General features: G+C 45.6%; 1 protein-coding gene across 1 annotated transcript in view; it reads right to left on the bottom strand.

Moving 5' to 3' along the window:
- Positions 1–12,669: 12,669 nt before the first annotated feature.
- The window catches only part of ARID5B (AT-rich interaction domain 5B), a 119,070-nt gene continuing 110,239 nt past the window's right edge, over positions 12,670–21,500 (bottom strand). Inside the window, exon 11 of the mRNA XM_042863137.1 lies at positions 12,670–18,469. Within this exon, the coding sequence (XP_042719071.1) occupies positions 16,322–18,469 (2,148 nt within the window). The 3' untranslated portion in view covers positions 12,670–16,321. The remainder of the gene's footprint in view (positions 18,470–21,500) is intronic.

The following is a 21,500-nucleotide window of genomic DNA, read 5'->3' as shown; positions in this document are numbered from 1 at the left end:
CACACTTTTCTATTTCCCCATTAAAGTAACGGTATAATTCCTTGGTAAGTAAAGTTGGTTAATTTCCAAGCACTAATGCATAGCCCACTATTTACTTTTTTTTTTTTTTTTTTTTTTTGTAGGAATAAAACAGAACAACTGTTCACTGTTACTCTTATAGCCTGCTAGACTGAAGTTTATTTACTTGCCTTTTTCTACATTTGTCCTTAAGCAGGGCAAATTCTGTCACCTATACCTGCAAAATGCAATTAAAAAATACCACCAATTATTGTCAGGCTCCATCTATATGCTATTCAGGCACTGAAGACAGCCAAAGGGTTAATCAAGAGGAAGAGTCTTACTTGAATCAGAGTACAGAGTTCCAAGGGTATTTGTTCAGTTCAGGCAGTTGGCCACATAGAGCAAGAGCAATGCAAGGTCACAGCTCCTCAGATTCTCCTCCTGTAAATGGAGACAATGACAGTAGCTTCCATCGCACTTTTTGAGGCGCTCCTTAGCGATGCCACATTTGGTGTGGCAGCGTGATGCTCCGTCACCAGGACTGAAACAGCACCGGGCACACAGGCTCTCCTGAGCTGGGAGTGTGCAGTGGCTGTGTAACTGAGGGGCTGGGGGTGGGCTGTCGCTGTCACCGCTAGCATTTCCCTGCATTAGCAAGGCTTTGATGCAGCACAGCTAGAATGCCAGTGCTCCCACTACAGCTCTTCCCCAGCACTTGAGAGCTTCAGCCCTCGTGGCCTGGGACATTGAACTGCAGCTGCACTCACCTCCTGGTTCCCACTGCTTATTTATCTCCTGGTGGCACTGGTCATGGAAAGATTTCCTCTCCCATTTGGACTCCTGCTGTACTATTTCGGCATAACCCCATGTCCAACAGGCCTGCGTTTTCCACTTATTTCAAACTAATAAAAAAAAGAAAGTAAATTCATTCTTTCCTAGAAAGAGCTAGCACAAAGCAGTGTTAGAGGAATGCTGTGGGAGTTACACACTGTGACTGCTGTTGCCACTGCTGCTTCTAAGTTAGGGCTACTACCTTGCTCTGCAGCTCTGGGCTCCATTTGCATCTCAAACTTCCTCCAACTGTCTTCCCTGCCCTTCCTCAGACTCCAAAAGTGACTCAGGGTGGAGGAAAGCTTTATAAGGAGAAAGAGTTGAAGTTTTCATTTCTACAGCACTTAACTGAATAAAAGTATTTTTAACATAGGAACAAGGCAGATTTGGAAGATGACTGTATGAGTTCCATATGACCCACAGCAACCCAAACAGGAAATTTTCAGAAAAGCCATCTGACATTTTCACTGCCTTTCAGCCTACTGAGCAACTTCTTCAGCTTGTTGTAGTGACAGTATTCAAAGATTATCCTGCTCCGTCCTCGTACTTCTGTTCTGAAGCCCCTTACAACAAAAGTTTTGAACATTTGAGCTCTCCTTCCCTTTTGGTGTCCTGTAGGAGTCAGTCCTTTCTGGTAGGAACATACTGCACCCTCAGCTGGCTTCTGAAGTGTGTGGCGATGTGGCAGCCAAAGGATGGCTCCTTTCGGCCATGGAGCAGTTTGGACCTGCCTCATCTGAGACACCGCAAGAGCAGCAGTTACACGGGCTAACACCTATCCTGTGTCACCTCACAGGCACAGGAGCTGAAGAGAGATCAGAGCTTCTGATCCCAGTACTTAAGTGAAACTGGGGCAGCAATCCCATTATTTTCTCTGGCCGTATTCCCACAGAAGTATCCCTCAAGAGCTCAAGCCAGAGGTGGTGCCCTGGGCACGCAGCCAGACGTACTCCCTCCTGTCCACCCAGAGCATCCCTGCACAACCACAACACATCCCAGGCACACCGCTTGCTCTGCCTCGTGTCCCGCTCCAACGCAAACAGTCTGAAGTGCTCTGCAAACACCCAGCCTCACAATACCCCTACTTCATTTGTAGTATGGCAGGAAAAGCAGCCCGCAGAGGTTTACGTGTATAAAATATCCTTGCATCTGCCTGTATAGTGATATTAAGGCCTGATCATGCTCGTTTGCTTTAAGCAGCATTCGCATCCTGCCATCAAATCAGATATAAATTCTGCTTCTGACAAACTAAAGCAAACAAGCTTTTCCACAGCTCCCTTCTCTGCCCAGCCCGTGTCTCGAGGTGTGACGCTCATTTTGTACTCCCCTGGAACACGGCTGTGGCTGACAAAGCCAGATTCCCCTCCAACATTTCCATTCATGCATTCTGTCAAACCACATTTTCTTTGATTTTATCAAGATCTTCTTGACTGTGATCTTCAAAGCAATTAATTCAATGTTCCATGATTGCAGCTGCTGAATAATTGTTTGTTAGAGTATTTTCTTTCCCAGGCAAGAGATGTAAAATAGTTGCTCTCCTCAATAAACAACTTGTCAAATGTGATTAGTTAATGGACCCGTAATCACGGAATAGCATGAAGGTAAGGATTTGGTAAGTGCTATGTGAAAGTGCATATTTAAATTAAAGCTATAGGAGAAGATTTTCCCATAGGAAATCTTGCTGTCAATGCTGAAATAGGCTATTTGCCATTCATAATGGTTAAATATAGATCATTAATTAAAGAAAACAAGAGATTAGCCACCAAGCATTTTGAATTAAAGATGCATTGATTGTCTGAGTGACTTTAAAGTCGATATGGGAGATCAGGTTAGTGCACAGGTCCCCATGCCTGAGCTGGCCTTACTGCATAACTGATACGCAGATGTAAAAGCCCGTCAGAATTAGGGTCAGGAGCTGCCATCCAGCCAGAAGCTCCAAGAGCTTGTGACATCTGACATCCAACCACCAGCCCTGCCTCCCTCCGTCACTCCTGGTGAGATGCATGCTGAGAAGGAGGACACTGCAAAGCAGAGGGCTCCAGCTCAGTATTTGGTGGCAGAGACAGAACCTCTCATTCTTGGCAAGCAAATGCTGAATTCCAAGCTAAACACAGTTACAGTGTTACAATATTAAAGCTCAAAAAGTGAATTAATTTGCTTGTTCTTATCTTTAAATATTAAATCTACCTTTCTGCCTGTCCTTTTGAACAAACCTCAAGCAACCTTACAGTGGCAGCTGCTGAGAAGCTGAAGCCCTGTGGTGAGGACTCCTGCAAGGCTGGGTTTTTTTCTTCCCTTCGTTTGGAAAATGTACATTCAGTTCTACCATTTATTAAAAGAGTGCTCCTTCCCAGGAAAAAAAAGAAAAAGAAAAAAAAAAGCACACTTCTCTTTTTGCTTTTTTTTTTTTTTTTGGTTAAAAGCTGTATCTATTGTAGAAATTTAATTCTCCATTTGGGAATTACAGCAGTAATACAATAATAATAGTTGTTGGTTACCACATGCTAATTTCAAACTATTTGAGGCAGCTGCCTTCTGCTTTCTGTGCACTCTCTTAGCATTAGACTCCAACATAAAGTGAAATTACTCTAAACTGTCTGTCAGATTTGACTATTCTTTTAAAATTATGTCGTTGTTACTTACATTATGTAATACCAACTGGAGGAATTTAATTACTAAGTCACATATGAAAAATAAGACTTCAGCTTGCAACTTTCAAGTAATTAACCACCTACCAGCAAAAAAGGTGCAAGGCACACAGCGATGGGCAGGGCCAGGCCAGGGCCACTTCACTGCTGCACACAGTTGTTGCTGCTTGCAGAGCAAACCTTGCTCCTTTCTGTTCGCTTTTTGGAGGCCAGAGGGAGGCAAAGCTCAACCTGACTGCATCAATGCTTCTCCTAAGCATTTGGTGCCCTACAGGCTACCACGCACTTGCCAATAAAGCAAGTTTCTAAGTACAACCCCTCTTTGCTAAGAATACACCTTTCTGCCAAGCCCAGTTCCTAACAGAGAGGGTCTCAAAGTGCCAGTCCTGAAAGTGTGCAGGTAAGCCAACTCATCTCTTACCTATATGCATAAACATGTATAAATACATAAAACCATATCATCATACCATCATCTACATAAAATACAGTGACCACAGAACTCCAGCAGCTGGAGGCAGGCGATGCAGGTGACCTAACATCACAAGGCTTGCAGAAACATTCCCCAAAACAGTTTAACCCAGACTAGTACCAGGTCATCCCTCCAGGTTGCTGCACTACACTCAAGGAGTGGATGCAGGTGTTTTCCTCTAAAGCCGCTTGCTGAGGGCTGGATTAGATGGCTGCACACTGCCTGCAAACTGCTCTCATGCTGGTTAGCATGCAGCTGGTGTGGTTCACCCACACTGCCAAACAGAGTGTTTTAATTCTCTCCCATCGCAGACAGGAAAGTTCTGAACAAGACCACGGTTAATGGGAAAAAAAAAAAAAAAAAAAAAAAAAGCAAACAAAATTAAGAAGAATAACAACAGATCTCAGTGAAAGTGAAAAGATGGCTCCCATTCACTCAGCCCAGGATGACAGAAGCCGCAGCACGCTGCACAGCCATTAATGCATACTGCCGTGGTTGGGCTTCTGCTGAGCTGCCTGTGTGCTGGAGGCGAGTGTGCGGATGCTGGGACCCCAGAGCCAGCAGGCTCCCCATGGAGCAGCAACCCAGGACTGCTGCAGGAAGGACGTGCAGCAGGCAGATGAGTTAGCTGGGGCTTTTCAGCTGCATAATGAGTGAGCCATGGAGATGTGTGCTAGAGGGGCAGGCCCCTCCACACACACAGCTGCAGCCCGGCAGGTTGTTGAATAGCCAAATCAGGGAAGCCTGCTCTAGGCTTTATACTTATTTATACTTTATACTTACTTCTAAATACAGAGAAGAAAATAAACAGTGAAATAAAAAGGCACAACCAAAGCCATGGGTTGGTAAAAATTCTCTTTCCTTACCACACTCAAGCTGATATTTGGATAAATCAAAGTTCCACCAGGAAAGTCAAACAGATCATGGTCAGCAGCTCTCTCTGCAGCTCCGAAACTCCACTGGGCTCTTGAGCTGCATGGAGGGAGCCCCCGTCTACTTGAAATTAAGGCTCATTGGAGCATGTAGCTTTAGCATCATGTTGCCTGCTGTGGAACACCTTGTGGATGGGTGCAAGTGTTAACAACTGGCTAACCTGGTAAGTGTCAGCTGAGAGAAAGCATGATGCCCTAGGTACAGCTGTGATATGATCATCTCTGTACACAGCAGAAGCTCTCTTTGGGCAGGGTGGACCACAGGCTCTCACAGGGTAACTGTTAGAATATTTGGCTGTAGCAGACAGAGATGGACAGGTCCAATACCAGAGCACAGAAATGCTTTACCTCTTGCAAACAGAGACCAGTTCTGGTGTCCATCTATTCAGGTGCTGCCAGAGGCACACTCAGAGGCTACTTGGCTTGCTAGGACAGCACATGAGGGCTTTCTGAGAAGGACAAGCCAAACAAACAGGAAAATCAGAGAGCACTTATTCTTTAGCGCACAGGATTGGCCTCTGATGCCACCAGAAAAGAAGAGACTTTCCAGCTACAAACCTGCTAGGTAGCTCCCACTGGTACTAGCCACAAACTTTGCAAACGTATGTCTGTGTGGGGAAGTTGTGACCGCTGCAAAGAAATCATCACTGCTGATGGAGCTGGGCCAAGTTATTTTCCATTGTGGAAGCATTTCACCTCAATTTATTACTATGACCTTGCTGTCTGTTCTCTTGGTTGTCCCTCTCTTCCTCAGCATCCAGAGGCTACCAGGATCTTGCTGTGCCTACTCAGACTACAACTACGGAGAATGTGTTGATTTTCCTATGAGGCAGCAAAGCAGCAGTGCATACAGCAGTGCAGTGAAATATAAAAAACAAAAAACAAAAATGCTGTTTTTGGAAAGAATAATAATGAGAAAAACTAAGCACATCTCCAAAGGCAACCAATCCAGACTCCAGAGCAGTCTGGAAGAGCAGAAATGGCAGAGCCCAGCATGGCACAGGCCATCGTAGTGGGAATGCAGGGCCATTGTAGTGGGGCTGGCACAGGGCTCTACTTCACCTTGACTCTTGATGGAAATACTCAGCGTGCAGACGTAAGTCCTTTGTGTCATTCACATGGAGATTCAGCCTCATTTAACACCTTACAGCTCCTAGGAACACTTGCTACACAGGGCCCATCCAGAAAGCCACAGTTGGAAGGCATTGGGAACTGCTGGTCTCCGTCTTGCTGCTTCCAGTCTTTTCATTCATGTTTCCTACAGAATGCATAGGCAGGATAGGCAATCAATAGGTGCTATAGGCAAGCTGCTCAGTGGCCCTCTGCCTGAACTTGGATAAATCATTTGACCTTCTTCTGCCTCCATCAATCCCGCTGTAAAAGTAGCTTAACGCTGTGCTCAGTGAGGAACAGCTGCTCCTTCTGAGCAGAGCCATCCTGCCTCAGCTACTGGGGGGCTACACAAACAAACATGCAGCCAAAGGAAGCCAGCAGAAATTAACATGGCGAGGAAGGAGTGCAGATCTGCCTGCATGTTCTGGCCATACACAGCAGAGTGAAATCAGGACGCACTGCATGGCATATGTTAAGTTACTGGGAACAAAAATCCCTATCTCACTGGCATATATAATGCCTTCATGAATTAGCCACTCTGCCGTCCCATTCCTGCTTCAGATGCCGATTTCTTAACTGCTACAGGACAGACCCTTTCTTCTGCTCCTTGTGGCTGTTTAGTACAAGTGTGAAATGATCAGTACTGGCTGCAGCCTTGGCTTGGATGAATTTGGCTTGGATGAACTCTGCCCACACTGACACGGATGTGACTGATCTCACCAAGATAAGCTCATAATGTAGTAGATTGTTGTCAGGCCTTATTTATTTAACATTTATTTTATATCATTTATTGAATAGTATTTGGTCAGGTTAAAATATAGTTTCAAGTGAGAAAATGCAACCCAATGCCTCCATCCATTCTTTCTTTAAAACTAGACAAAACTGTTGCTGAAAAATATGATTTGCTTTGCCTGGCACAAAAGCTGCCGTAAGGGAAAAAAGCAACGTGCAGCACTTCTTTTCCATACATCCTCCCTCTCCTCCTTCAGCAAGAAACAGAATTTTACTGTGAGATTATAAGGTGCTGAGACAAGAAGCCTGTAATGGAAAAGCAGCTGGATGCTCAGGCACACAATGACAGCAGCACATTCTGGTTCTGCTGATAGGTGGAACTTCTAAGTACCAAAAGACTGATGTATCTCAGCAAAAATGATGCCTTTGCTTTTGGGTTTCACTTCATGCTCTGCACAGAGGTTACCTCCACCCACAGCTACTTCGGGCACACACTGCAGCTGCACAGGGCAGAACTACACCCAGAGATCTGCTCCTGCGCAGGGCTTTACATGACTCAAAACCCAACAGAGATTTTGATTTCTGATATTTGACTTTGATACAAACTAGAAATGATGAGATCTGTGACTTCCTCATGAAAATGATTGTCTCTTGCCTACAGCTGAGAAGAAAGCTGAGGAAATAGCTGCCAGCAGCCTATGCAGGGCATGGGGGCACACTTGAAGTCTGAGCCAGGACTGCTGGCTGCCACAGAATGTGCTACCATACCATACTGCCCACAGCCCACATCCTTCACACACAGCGATGGAATGCCTCTTAGAACCACCTTGGAGAGAGGAAAGTACCTTTAATGAGCTGTCGTCAAGTCTGTCCTTGTGGGAGCCTATCTTGGTATTAGAAATATTTGGGAGATTCTGAAGACAATCTGGAAATGATGTAATTGAAAAAATTCTGATGAAAACAAACACTAATGACAGTGTCTGAAATTTGTCAACACAAAGCAGATACTGATGGCAGAGAATAACAGACTGCAGCTGGATATCTGGAGTCCCTCTATGACCTGAAGTTAAAGCACAAGCACTGCATACTGCACAAGGACACTGCTACAAAACTGGTACAGAGCCATCCCCAGCCCTGTCTGAAATTGGGTATGCCTCTGATAGGTCACTGCTGCTCTGCTTGTAGGGCAGACAGGAAGGACTGATGCCACTTGTGGCTGCACCACTCCTTTGCAAAGACACATATGGGCCTTTTCACCTCATTTCCCTGATGGCAAATGCTGGGTCTTCAGTACTTGAAAGGTTAACATAAATTGCCTTTTTTGCATTATTTTGTGTTAGTTTCACTTTCTTGTTTATGAGATGTTTAGAAAATGGTTTTTCCCATCATCCAGCTGGTGTAAGGCAAGGTGCAGGGCTCCTTTCCACGCGTGCAACACTGAGCACACACATCCTCTTCTCTGTGTGTTAGTGCCATATGTAAATCAATACTTTCCACTCTCCATCGATTGCTTTCTCCATCAGCAATTCAGTTCTCATCTAGCTACAGTTCTTCTAACGCTGCCGAGGTGTGGGGATGCAGCTGGCAGGGCAGCAGCACCCAGCAGCAAAGCCTGGTTGCTGCAGGACAAAGCAATACGCTGCTGTGCTTGGCCACCCAAATTTTCTAAGATTGAATACCTATGGAAATGTGACATATGCAGTCATGGTGTATTTCTGTGTGTATCTGTGCATTTCAATTTGTCCATCAGCTTCCTCCAGAGAAATTTTGAAACTAGCACTAACCATATAACGTGCTTGCAGCCCCAGGGCAGGGCAGCAGCTCAAAGGTGAGCAAGTTGCATGGGCACTAGGAAAGTGCCCAGGCAGCTGCAAGAGGTGGACACCTCATACCTACTGCACGGTGAGCTGCAGTGCAAGTGCAGCCCTTACAGACTGGTAAGCCCAGGGGGAAGCACCCTCAGCACAGCTCAGAGAGGGGAGGAGCTTACGCGTTCTGAAACAGCAGAACAAACCCACCATGAGAAGCCAGCCCACCAGAAAGTGACCTGCCGCAGCCTGCATGGCTTGTTTCCAGGTTTGCTTGCTTGTTCAAACCTCTGTAAAGCACAGAGAAAAAACTCCCTCCACCACAAACTCACCATCTCACTATTCCAGGTGACCACTGAGAAAAACATCCACTTCATGTTCTTCAAAGGAGCTTCCCAGACAAAGAGTGGCGCTTTGCAGCCTCTGCAGAAAGCCATCCTCTGCTCTCTCACTCGTTGATACTCGTAAAAAAGATGGGGAGGAAGGCAGACCTGATGGGCACTGGCTGGCTGCTGGGCTTGAGCTGCTACAGATTCATGTTTTCCTGCATTACAAGAAATCAGCAGTGGCACTGATTTTTTTGTACCTCTTTTGTAGGTCACCTTCAATAAAAATGTTGATAATGCTTACTATCTGTATATCTGAAATCTCGCACGGTGACTCTGTAATTCACTGTCTTTATCGGCCTTCTTTAATGTATAATTTAATGCTTGTATAACTATTTTGTTTGGGTATGACTTTCAGAATTACGACTAAAAAAAAAAAAATCTGTATGCTAGTTAACTACATTTTATGGAAAGTATTTCTTTCATGTTATTTTAAAACCGTGGAGCCTGGGGAAGAATTTTATGGACCACAGAACCTCGCAGGGTAGTTAATTTCTGTTTGAGCTGGTTTCTCTGCTATTTTAAAAAGTGCCATCAAGATCAGTGCTATTTCTCTTGGTTGGGAGCCAGCTGACTGTTCTGCAGTTGCGACACATCTCTGTGCAGTTAGCAAGCGGGCAAACAGCAAACACAGGAGCTGAAAGCTGAGCTGGCTGCACAACCGCAGAGGAGCTGGCTGGTTTGTGTGGGACAGCTCCTGAACTGGGCATCCTACTGCCCAGCACAGGAACCAGATGGATGGGGAAAGTAGATGGAACGGGCCATCATGCCCTGGGAAGAGCAACACTGCACCTTACGCTGTGATGGGGTATAAGGGAAAGCGCTGGGGAAATGTGAGGCTTTTCCTGAGCTCCTGAGCTCAGGAGGCCTAAATAACTGCAAAACAATCCCACATTATAAGACATAGGTACAGAAAACATGCCCCCACCAGTTTACCTCCCCCAGGTTCTGATGGACAGGAACTATTTCATCCAAGCAACACAGGAAAAACCTATGACAATAAAGCAGCTCCTATGCCCATTGTTACTGGCTTCCACCACAGCTCTACTGCCAGCATGGAGATGTTTTCCTCCTGCAGGCAGCAAAAGGGCTTTGGTCACGCGTGTGCTGCAGACTCAATGGAGCATGTGGGTCCTTGTCGTGTTTGCGTTAAATCGGAGTAAACTCACTCTGCTTTAGAAGCAGTAGTTGGGTGGTTAAATGAGCCCTAGGCAAGCTCAAGCTACGCACTAAATATTCTGCCTTTTGTTTCATAATGAATTATTTTGTGTATCTAAGCAAAGCATTTTTTTCGTCTTTTCTCTGCAGTTTGTTTCTAGCCTACTTGTGGATGTGTGTTGAAATCTTTGCCTTTTGCTTATGAGGTCAAGTGCCTTTAATCAGGAGCAAAAAAATAGCATACTTTTAGTCCTAAATTCTCTGTGCGACTGCCAAATATAATTAGAAACAAATGGCTTTATTCCTCATTTGAGAGCTTTGCAGACATTATGGGAGAAGGGGGAGCTTTCTCTGCCGGCTGTGTTTTGGGGAGCTCGCAAACAAACACACTGCCATGAAAAGACTTGGTAAGAGGGGAGCACAGCGCTTGGGAACCTCGCACTGGCGCAGCCCAGACGTCAGGGAGAGATGTAGTGTGAGCGGGCAGCCATGGGAGTGTGCACCAGCAGGGCTCGGGAGCCTGGAGATGTGCACTGGGCTGCAAGGCCCAGGGAGCCCATGGCACTGCCCTGCTGTTTTAAAGAGCAGACAGTTTTGGCACTAACGCGGCAAAAGAATCCCTTGCTGCTCATGTAAGACGTTTTGCAGCGTCTCCTCACAACATGGCGCCGCCTCACTACGTGGCGTTCCCCAACAACACAGCAGCGCCTCACAACACGGCCGCACAGCTCAGCCCAGCACCGCATCCCTTCACAGTGCCGTCTGAAGGCCTAACCTCAGCTCAGGACACAGGTGGCACAGGGTGGCTGGGGCATGTCCTCTCACCTCAGCCAGGGGGCAGCTGTGAGGGTACGGCAGGCACACTAGCGCCCACCCTACACCCCTGCTTTGAGGGTCATCTGATACATCACTGAAGGGATTTTTTTCCTAATTACACTTAAGAGCAAATTGAAGGAAAATGGTGGGTTTTTGCTCCCTGGCCTACCTTTTTTCCTCCCTTGAAGACAGCTCCATGCATGCTGCCCCTCAGCCCATGGCCATGCTGTGAGATGAGGTGCCGGCCTGCAGCTGTGTGGGGCAGTGGCTCACCTCAGCTGCTACATGCTGCAATGCTCGTTACTGGCAATAACGCAGCTGTGGAAGCTCCTCTGTCTCCAGAAGAAGAGGGGAAATATTTTGTTTTATAATCCGTTCTCGAATGAACTGCGTGCACTGAGGAACATACTTCCAGGTCCTTCAAGTGCATTCTTGGCCCAGTGCTGCTCCCACATCACAGTGCAGGTTTGTAACCTGCCTCTGGCACACAGCAGGAGGCAGTACGGATGTGACTGTGACAGTGCCACTGCCCCAGTGCCTGTCCCTATGGTGCTGGGGGGGTGATGTCCCTACTGCACCAACATGGCCCATCCCATGGCAATTCAGGCTCATGGCTCAGGTAAGGCACTAGATGGAGAGTGTCACATTTTTTATACTTTTTTATTATTATTAATCCTTTAAAGGATGAACTGAAGAGCTAAGTGAAAGGCAGTGGAAGCTCTAGCAGCAAGCGAGCCCACCAAAACAGGGCTGCAGAGACACAGGCTGCGTGCCCTAGCTCCAGGAGGGTGCTTGGTATTCCTGGAAGGCCTGCAGGAGTGTGCTGCCAGCCTCACCTGCTGGCTCCTCCCAGCAGCAGAAACATCATACAAGGTTTTCCTGGAAACTAGCATCAGGGAACCTCCATTCTTCAGCCCGGTCAAGGTGGACTCCAGCTGGGTCAGTGAGAGCCATGCTGAGCAGAGGTGAAGCTGACAAACACAGCAGTAACTGCGAGACATTGTGAGAGGCAGCTGAGCCCTGGAGAGGTGCTGTGTCCCCCTCGAGATGTTAACACTGGCCTGGTCCTTGGCTACACCACCTGGGTGACTTTGCCTGCTGCCCTCTGGGGACCAGGCTGCTTCTACCCAGGCCTGCAGGGCACAAGTTCCCCTGCTGTGTGTCAAGCAATAGCCACACATTCCTGAAATACAGCCAAGAAAATTATTTTTCCCGCTGTGGAGGACAGGAGTGACCCAGTGCGCAAAGCTTGCTGCATCCATTCTTCAAGGACCCATGTTAAGGGAGGTGTTGGACCCAGTAAGGAATAGAACGCTGACTAATTTCACTCAGTGATTGTTTACTGTCATCAACAAAGTCACCATTTAGCATCCAGCTGCAAAATCTTTGTGGTGGAGCTGAGAAGGCAGAGAGTGATTTTCAGCCATGAGTTTAAGCATGCCATACCAGTGGGGAAAAAGCTCTGCTCTGAAATACAAATGGAACAAATTTTCTGGAGAAGGTATGAATGTTGTCCCATCCAAAGCTGTTCCTGCAGTCAGCCTGACTGAGCCACGCTTTAATGTGAGCACACTGTGAAAATAGAGGGGAACTGAAGATCTTGTCTCTTCGTTCTCTAGGAAACTGCAAACTTCCATTTCTTTAATCTAATCATTTGCAGGCGGGAATATTTTCTCTAGAAAAACCAATATAACAGGGCTGAAAGGTCAGATGGGATAATATGTAATCCATGGTGATAAGGGCTGTTTACAGAATTATTAATCAAACACAAAAGGGAACAGATAGTAACATTTTTTATTAAATATTACAGTGGATCAAAAAGTACAAAATATCTTTTGCCTGCTATGTGATTGGGAAACTATTGGCACATAATACAGTATCAAAAGCATTAATAAGTACAATTTGGAAAACATACAAAAATTGAGTGTTTATAGTTGGCTCAGCTTTATTTCTGGTAGTGTTTAAACTAACACAAAGGTTACTCAATAACCTTTTAAATGGGAAACTATATAATATTACTGGGCCATTTTTATATATACAAATCATCACCTTACAGAGCATATAGGCTACATAACTTGAATCACAAAAAGTATACAATATTTACAACAAAAGAAAGTTAAAAAAGTATAAACAGCTAGTAGAGTATGCTGCCATTATTAGAACATATTTAAAACTATGGGTCCAGGGGAGGAGGGCGGGAAGAGGAAGAGAACAAGTGAAGTATCGACCGCATTTACAGCAAACACCACTGTTAAGTGCTCATGTAACAGTTCTCACGTTGCAGGCCTTGCGCCATGGCAGGAATTCCTGTTTCTCACTAAAATCATGACGACTGGGTGAGCACTGCACAGGAGGACAGCGTGGGAAGGAGCATCTTGGCAGCCCTGGGAGCACAGCAGCACAGGAGGCACAGCCCTCGCCCACTGCCACCACGTGCTGCCAAGCCAGCTTGTCCCAAGCTGCAACAGGCGACTCCCCAGGCCCTGACATGCCAGGGAAATGGCTCATGCAGCAAGGCCAACTTGCAAAATGTCCTCACTCACTCACCTACTCCCCTGCTTGGAGTGTGCTGTACTGACAGCCAGGTGCTACTGTGGATCTGCTTGGTGAAGGCAGGCCCAGCCCGCAGCCAGAAGGCACACATGAGCTGCGGCTGCTGGGCCGTTACCTCATCATCTCACAACCTTTAGCATCCCTAATGAATGCTGGACATAGAGCGTTCGGCTTGCAACATTTCTTGGAACTGGTTCTTGGTAAATAGGTTTATGACTCTATTGCCAATTAGATTCCACAGTTTCCTTTACAAACCTATCAGTAACAATGGTTTGATTGCACAAAGAGAGGCTTGTGCAATTTCATTCAATAATAAGGTCCCTTGAACTCAAACAATGCAAACAAATTCCCATTTAAGACATTAAAAAAAAAAGTCAGCCAATGGAGAATTCAATAGCCTTTTGAAAGACTTCCAAGATTTATCTTAAGAGTTCTTAAACAAACAACGCACCCCTTCTGCTGGGGCCTTACGCTACCATTTCTTCTCATTTGTCCCAATGTCTCACCCAGCACACACAAGCCTCCCTGGCAGGAGGGGTCTGGGCTGGTCTCCTCCCAGGGGAGGGAAGGCCCTCCCTCCCCACTCTCCTCCCCAGCCCTGCTCCGCGTTTGCTCTGCTTCACAAAGGCTACGACCAAACTCCAACGTGATGTAACCAAAGAGAAAGTGGACACTGCATAAACAAATGCACAAACTCAGGACACAGATTTAACCAAAACAAGAAAGAGAAATGCTTGCTTTACCAAACACACTCCTATTTGTGTTTGCTGTAGATTCTCATATTCTCTCCTCGTCCCCCCGCCCTCCTTCCTCCCACCCATCCCCAAACCCCTGATTCTCACAATTCAGACCTAGTGCAACTTTACTAGAGATGTCCTCGACATTATGGCCTCTGCCCAGCTGAGCCTGCGGTTCTGTTCCTGTAAGATCCGTGGAGCAGCAGGATGCTCTGCAGTGGCACATCCATGTTCTAAGTTCTACTAGTCTGTTTATTGATCAATTAAATATAGTTTTACCACAGGAATATAAAGTACTGAATTGAAGAAGCTGGATCTTTAACAGTAGACGAGTATATTATTCCGGTTTCCACCTTTCGATATTAACTATGATACATTATATATTGTATTTGGCTTTGTATCACGGGAAAATTTAATGACATGCCTAGCATGCAAAGTGTTTCTTAGTAGTTTCCATGTTTGTTTTCACATCAATTATGTTGTCTCTGAACAGTAAACTGAGATGGTCTGAATCGCAACCAATTTTCACATTGTAAAAAGCCTCTAAGCCACACTCCTCTATCAATGTCTACACTCAGCTGCATGGTGGTGACGTCCTTCAGTGTGAACATGCAGCCACAGGATATCTTTCATTACTAAACCCAGCCTGTGCCCAGCTCTCACTCTCTGGCAGATGCCCAGGGAGGGACGTGGTCCCCATAGGGGTGCCAGGACCATCCCAACAGACACTTGGCTCCTTTGCCACCTCTGGTGCCAGCTGTGCCCAGTGGCAGGGCTCATCGCTGCATGACCCCTACCCATCCCAGCAAACCCCGCCCATGGCACAGGACCTGCACACCCCCAGTTCAAACCAGCACAAACTCCTGTCCTAATTGCTAAAATTCTTGCCATTCTTGCAAATCATAAATCTGTCCTCTGGACTCCTCTGCCATCCGCCATTTTGTGTCAGCGAGGTTTAGTTTTCCAGATTGGTTCTCTGGTACACAGGAGGGTTTCACAGCCTAGGTAAGCTAAGTGCGACTTAGTGACAAATTCACGGACCACAATATGGGAAAGCAAAGCTCAGCGGGAGGGAAAAGCAGCACGAGCCACCACAACAGCATGAGGAGAGTGGGAAGTGCTCAGCACCTGCAGGGTCAGACCATAGGGAAAAGAACCTTGTTTGCACCCTTGCACCATAATGTTACCTATAGTACGTTTATATCCATTAAGATGAATCTGAACCAGTTGCTTCAGTTTGTAAACAGTAAACATTACCACAAAAATGAAACAAAAACACTGCTCAGAAGTATGAAGAAGCTGGAAAAATTACAAACATAAAAAAATTAGGACAGCCACAGCCTTTTAAAAAAGTTGCAGGTAAAATGATATTGTTTAATTTAAAAAAATAATCAAGAAAAGAAAACAAAAAAGAAAAAAAAAACCAAAAAACAAAACAAGAAACAAACATAGAGTACAGAATATATCAGACAAACAAAACTATATAAATTATTGTGACCAAATGTGACATTGGTAGTTTACGAAGTGGATATGTACAGTCAAATTAATCAGTGTTTACCCTTCTGTTCTAATAGTGTTAAAATGAAAAATCTATTGCCGTTTTACTATACATTGCATTGATTGAATCTTTAAAAGTCAGGAAAAGTTACCCAAAACAGCACATCCACCGATCGTGTGGGTTCTCGGCCCTCTTCTCCTCGCCAAGTTCATGTCGAGTCCTCGACTCATTTGCAGCAACACTCGACCTCTGGTCCTCGGCTCAATGAAAAGCAAATGCAAACGTCGCCTCTCATTTCAGTGAGCTCAGGACTGGGCCTGCATTTCCACGGCTCCCTTTGAACATCTGCTCTTACCATACACAAGTACTTTCAGAAAACACATATGCAAAATCCAAAGAATTTTTGAGCGTGTGTGTTGTTGTTGTTTTGCCAGGGCAGGGGTGAGGGGAGAGGGGGCTGGCATGGAGCCAGAATTAAAGAAGTTGTCCTGTCTCGATCACAATCCAAAGCTTTCCGCCACGTGGGATATGACGGCATCCTGGCTTACAGCAATACAGATCTGCGAGATATCATCACAGCGGGAGGAATGTCGCTAACTGAACTGTTCTCCTCAGACTTTTTTTTTGTGAGTGAGGGGATTTACAGTTTTGTGCTGGGATGTACGGAGGACAGCTGGGAAGGTGGGAATGCAGCTTGAGGGTTTATAGCAGCTAATGGATAAATGCTGTTATGCAAAAGGTCACCGTACGAGCTTCCTACAGGTGTTGCTGCAGCTAAGTGTCTATACAGTTGCTGAGAATTTGCAGGGGACGTGAGGAATTGTCTCTGCACCATGAGGGAATGGAGAGCCAAAGGTTGCATTAGTGGGGAGAGCACGGTCTGATTTTTCAAGTACTGTAAAGGATGGGAATACCCAGGCGGGAGGCGATTGTTCAGCCCTGTGCACAGGGCTCCTGGATACAAGCCTGGGAAGATTGGGGCTGAGAGGGGAAATTTGTGGCTCTCCAGAACGCTGCCTGAATGCAGGCCGTGCAGCGACTTGCTGCCTTCCCCCTCCACATCGGGAACCTTTTCTTTCACTGAGGTCTCCTTTGGTAAGTGCAGAGGAGAGACAGCTCGGACTTTTTTTTCCGAAATGACTTTGTCCAATTCCTCCAGGCCTCGCTTCAAAGGCCGAGCAGCTCCGATGTTTTGAGGGCTCATTCTGCGGCCAATGATAGGATGCACCATGCCCTCCATCTTCCTCAGGTTCTCCAGTCTCTGTGCCTGCTTCCCAGACCTGTGGAGTAACTCACTGTGTTTTTTAGGGGCAGTCATGGCCATGGGGGACACGCGGCAAGCTTTGGGGTTACAGTCTAGGCTCACAGCCTGGCTGCTCGCAGCCTGGAACAGAGAGATACCTTTGCTTTCTTGCTGGGCCATAGATGAATGAGAGAGACTGGAGCCAGGAGCCTTTGCAGTCTGTTTGTGTATGCTCTTTGGAAGACTCAAATCTGTTGGCTGATCATCTGAAGAGGCTTCCACTGCCGCCTTTTTTTCTTGCTGATGCAAAGATGGGTGATAATTTAAATTTAGTTTTTCTTGGTGTTTGTGTTGAGTAAAAGTAGAAATATTTTCAGACTCTCTGAACATGTCCCGGGGGAGGTACTTTGATGTCTGTTCATTATTAAGGTGGTGCTCCGTGTGCCTATAAAGGTTGTGCAGATGAGGTGATGAATAAAAATCTGCCAAGAAAGTGGGCACACGGGAGTGCTGCAGTGCCCTTTTCTCATTCATTTTATCTTTGCAGTCCTGGATATCTGTCTTCGGTACATACGACTCAGCAAGAGAACTGAGGTGATGTTGTGAAAAATCACAGCGCTGAGGATCCACTTTACTTAGCATGTCATGTTTAAAAACATCATTAATTGATTTCCTTTCTTCCTTGGATTTAAAACTCTGCACGTGTTGTATGACTGATGGCCTATTAATTGCTACGGGATCAGAATTAGGGACGTGGGGACCTTGTGATAGGCTTGATGATAGTTCATCTCTGCTGTTCAATTTCTTTTTGCTAATCAAAGGTGGAGGAGAACCGTAAGGATAGCTACATGATAAGGTTGCCCCACTGACCTGCGACAGCAGCTTTTTCTTTGCCAGGGGTGACATAATGCCTGGATTACCCTTTGAGTAGAGCAGTGGTGTGTAACCAAAAGAGGAGTCGTCGCTCATGGACCCAGGCAGCTCTTTCTCCTTGAACATGTCAAAGTTCTGGACCACCAGTACTTTGGGTGCTTGCTTCAGTGCATTGTGGATATCTTCATTTCCCAGCTGATCTACTTTCACTGTGCAGTTTGCAATGTAATCAGCCATCTCTGGCAATTTATCATCTTCCATATCACTTTGAGTGGGCAGCTGGACTGGAAAAGTTGAGAAGGGCATTTCTGGAGGTTCGTTTTCTAAACTCTCAGTAAAAGCTTTATGTATCCTTCGTTCTGGCTTTGTGTCCTCCAGAGTATCTGCTGAGGAGTGCAGTCGTTTTGTGACAGTGGCATCCAGCATGGTATCTTCATCCGGGGGCACGGATATACTTGAGAAAGACGACGAATGAGGAACTTCCTCCTTGGCTTTCTCACTGCTTGAGCTGTTTTCTGTCATGTCTGTCTTTTCCATAGGCAGTGGCCGAGCTGCCTCTGGCAAAAGAGGTGGAGGGCCTTGACTGGGTTGTTTTGTCTCTCCTACTGTAGGATGTTCTGCGAAATTTTTCTGGTCTGCTGATTCTTGATCCTTCTCTTGTTCTGATGAAACCTAATAAAATGATTCAATAGACAGTTAGTTATGAGAATGCTGTACTTTTTGGCAGACTGATCAGAAGAACATATACAGTACACTGCTTGCTAGTGCTAGAGATGTATTTGTCAATCACCTTGTTGGAATGCAAGAGCTCGAATACCAGGTATTGGAGTCAAACAAAGAAACATACTCCTAGAAATGTACTATTGCTGCCAGTGTCATAGTAAGGCATTTCAAAGCAGCAGATGTTTGTAGCCTGACCAGAGGTACCAGTGGCTTCACCACTGAACACTGAGGTTAGTCTTTTAAAATTAATTAGGCAAACGCAGGAGAGCAGATTTCATAACACAAACAAAAAGGCTATAAAGATTTTTCGCACTAGCCAACTTCACCTATGAGATGTACACACATCCAAACATTTTTTCTTACGTGAAGCTGAAAATGCAGGCTCTCTAGCATTGTTCTTAAAATTCAGTGATCACAGAGGAGATCACTCACACCCAGTTCTGCATTAAAGTGTGAAAATGACAGAAATGGCATACTAGGAATCCCTATTGTAGGCAGCAAATCACTGCCGCAGCTTAACTAGGACACGCATTTTTTTATTAACGGATTAAAATGAAGTTGTCAACATTCCGTAAGTGCGTGTGCACGCTATTACAAACGTAGCTTTTATATGTTATCGTCAACGGGACTGCAGCCCTTTCTGCTTCACCATTAATACAGCTTGTGTTCACAGTTCACACTATTCATCCCATTATGTCGCTGGCTGAACTGTGACCCACAGAGGTCATCAGAGCGTCCCATCTGTGATCCAGCTGACTGACAGCCTTTTTCAAAACTGGTCTCATTGTCTTCTGACATGTCACGGTGTAAGACAGTCATGAAACAGCAGCATTGTGTGAACCCTTTATTATTATTGTTTTCTTTCTTTCTTAGTTGTAAAGATAAGACACATCAAGAAAGTTACTATCTAAATGCTGCTCTACAGTCTATCACAGGAGTGAGAAGAAGGTCCTAACGAATCTAATAATCTCAGAGATTTATTTCTTTACAGCTGCTTTTAAATATTCCTGTGTGTTTGGCTGGTCTATTAGTTGCAGTGTCCATTAGTCATCATAACTTCTTCTTTTTAAACTAATAGCTGCCTTTTGCAGTCCAAATACCATCATTAGGTCCTTTACAAAGTACTATCCCTAGTCTCTTGAGCTTATAAAATTACAGGAAAATACCACACAGATGAGCAAAGCAGGGAGGAAAAAAAAAGATAAATGATATTTAATAACTGCACATTCTGCTCTTTGTTTCTGTTAAGCAACATTTTGATTGAAGTTTCAGCTATTGTGGAGAAATGTGCATTTTAAGGCTAATAGCATTTTGTCTGGTATCTTGTTACAGAGACGATGTCATTGCAATGGCAGGAAAAGAGAGAAGAGCACAAAGACAAATGCAATCCTAATAAATTAAAGTTACATTCTCCCCCTGCATATTTCTTGTGCTGCATGAGTTGAACGTGGAATACAGAAGACTAGCTTGGAGAAGATTCTATATAGAGAAGATTGTAGCTTGGTTATCCTTCAGCCCATAGCAACGGCCTGCTCTGAAGCCACATGCAGGAATGGTGTAAATGGTGGCTTGGCTGGGGCCACGCCTACACATCCACACGCAATGATAAAGGCTCCCTGTGATCAACATGCTGCCACTGCTGCCTGGCAGGAGGCCTGCAACAACCACAGAATCTGTGCTGGGTGAGAGGGGGAATGGTTTTAAACTAAGACAGGAGAGGTTTAGGTTGAGATATTAGGAGGGAGTTTTCCACTCAGAGGGTGTGAAGCACTGGAACAGGTTGCCCAAGGAGGCTGTGGATGCCCCATCCCTGGAGGCATTCAAGGCCAGGCTGGATGTGGCTCTGGGCAGTCTGGTCTGGTGGTTGGCGCCCCGTACATAGCAGTGGAGTTGAAACTAGATGATCTTTGAGGTCCTTTTCAGCCCAGGCCACTCTATGATTCTATGTGAGGCCTTCCACCAGGCCACAGCAGATTGGAGGCTGCTCCACCCTGAAGGACTGGATGATGCCTTGGGCACAGAGCTCCATCTGCAGAGGAGCACCGATGAGCACCCGCCTAGGGGGGAAGCGTCCACCCCCGTGGGCCTCCTCACTTCTCTGGCTTCGTGCAACCATCCATACAGTGACCTGTGTGAAGGATGCAGTTTTCAAGTGCCTGTCCTGATTAAACAGGAGCAGGACACCATCATCCACCCTAGAGGTGAGAGATTCATTCTTCTTTAAAAGGTACCATTTTACAGTGGGAAATGGCCGCATTTGTGTATTTTTATTGTCTCGGCTCAGCTCCTTCTGCTTCCGATAAGTGCAGCTCTAAGAACTCTTCCTGCAAACCACACACAAAAATAACTGCAGTTTAAGCAGCAGGAAGTTTGAGATAGGGAACAACAAAAGCAAGGAAATTCAAAGTGAAGGCTGATGCTCTGTTGCTGGCTTGTTATGCTGTGCTTAACTGTGGCAGTACCAACAGTATGTAAGTTATCTTGCTGATCTAAGACCCCACAGTAAACAAGTGGGCACAAAGGAGTGACAGGGGAAGGGAGCATAAGCCTTAGCTTTGCACTTCCTTGCTTTGGGCAATCTGTGTTGCAATGTTCCACTGACTTAAGGAGGCTATATGCACTTCAGGTATTTGCAATCAGAAGCAGAGGAGCTTTCCCCCAGCAGTGTTCTCTGCTTTAAAATTACAGTGCAAGAGAAAATAAAAATCCCTCTCTGTAGAGCACTCTTACATTTGACATTAAAGATGCTGTTGATCAAGGCAACTGAAAACAAATTCTGGTTTGGACCTCAGATGACATTTTCCAGTGTAAGAACAATTTAAAATGGTAGTGGGACATCAAAATCAGAATATTCTGTTCTTGAAACAACATGTAAATTCTCAAATGCATCCATGCTTACTAGTTCTGTGATTTTTTTAAGCAACAAGGAGGAGAGTTGTTGGTAGTTGACTCAATACTGATTTCAAACTGGTTTAGAAAC

This window comes from Lagopus leucura, unplaced genomic scaffold (assembly GCF_019238085.1).
Source record: "Lagopus leucura isolate 7727_CA_CO unplaced genomic scaffold, USGS_WTPT01 Super-Scaffold_739, whole genome shotgun sequence".
NCBI classification, from domain to species: Eukaryota; Metazoa; Chordata; class Aves; order Galliformes; family Phasianidae; genus Lagopus; species Lagopus leucura.
This window is presented reverse-complemented; position numbering and strand designations above follow the sequence as displayed.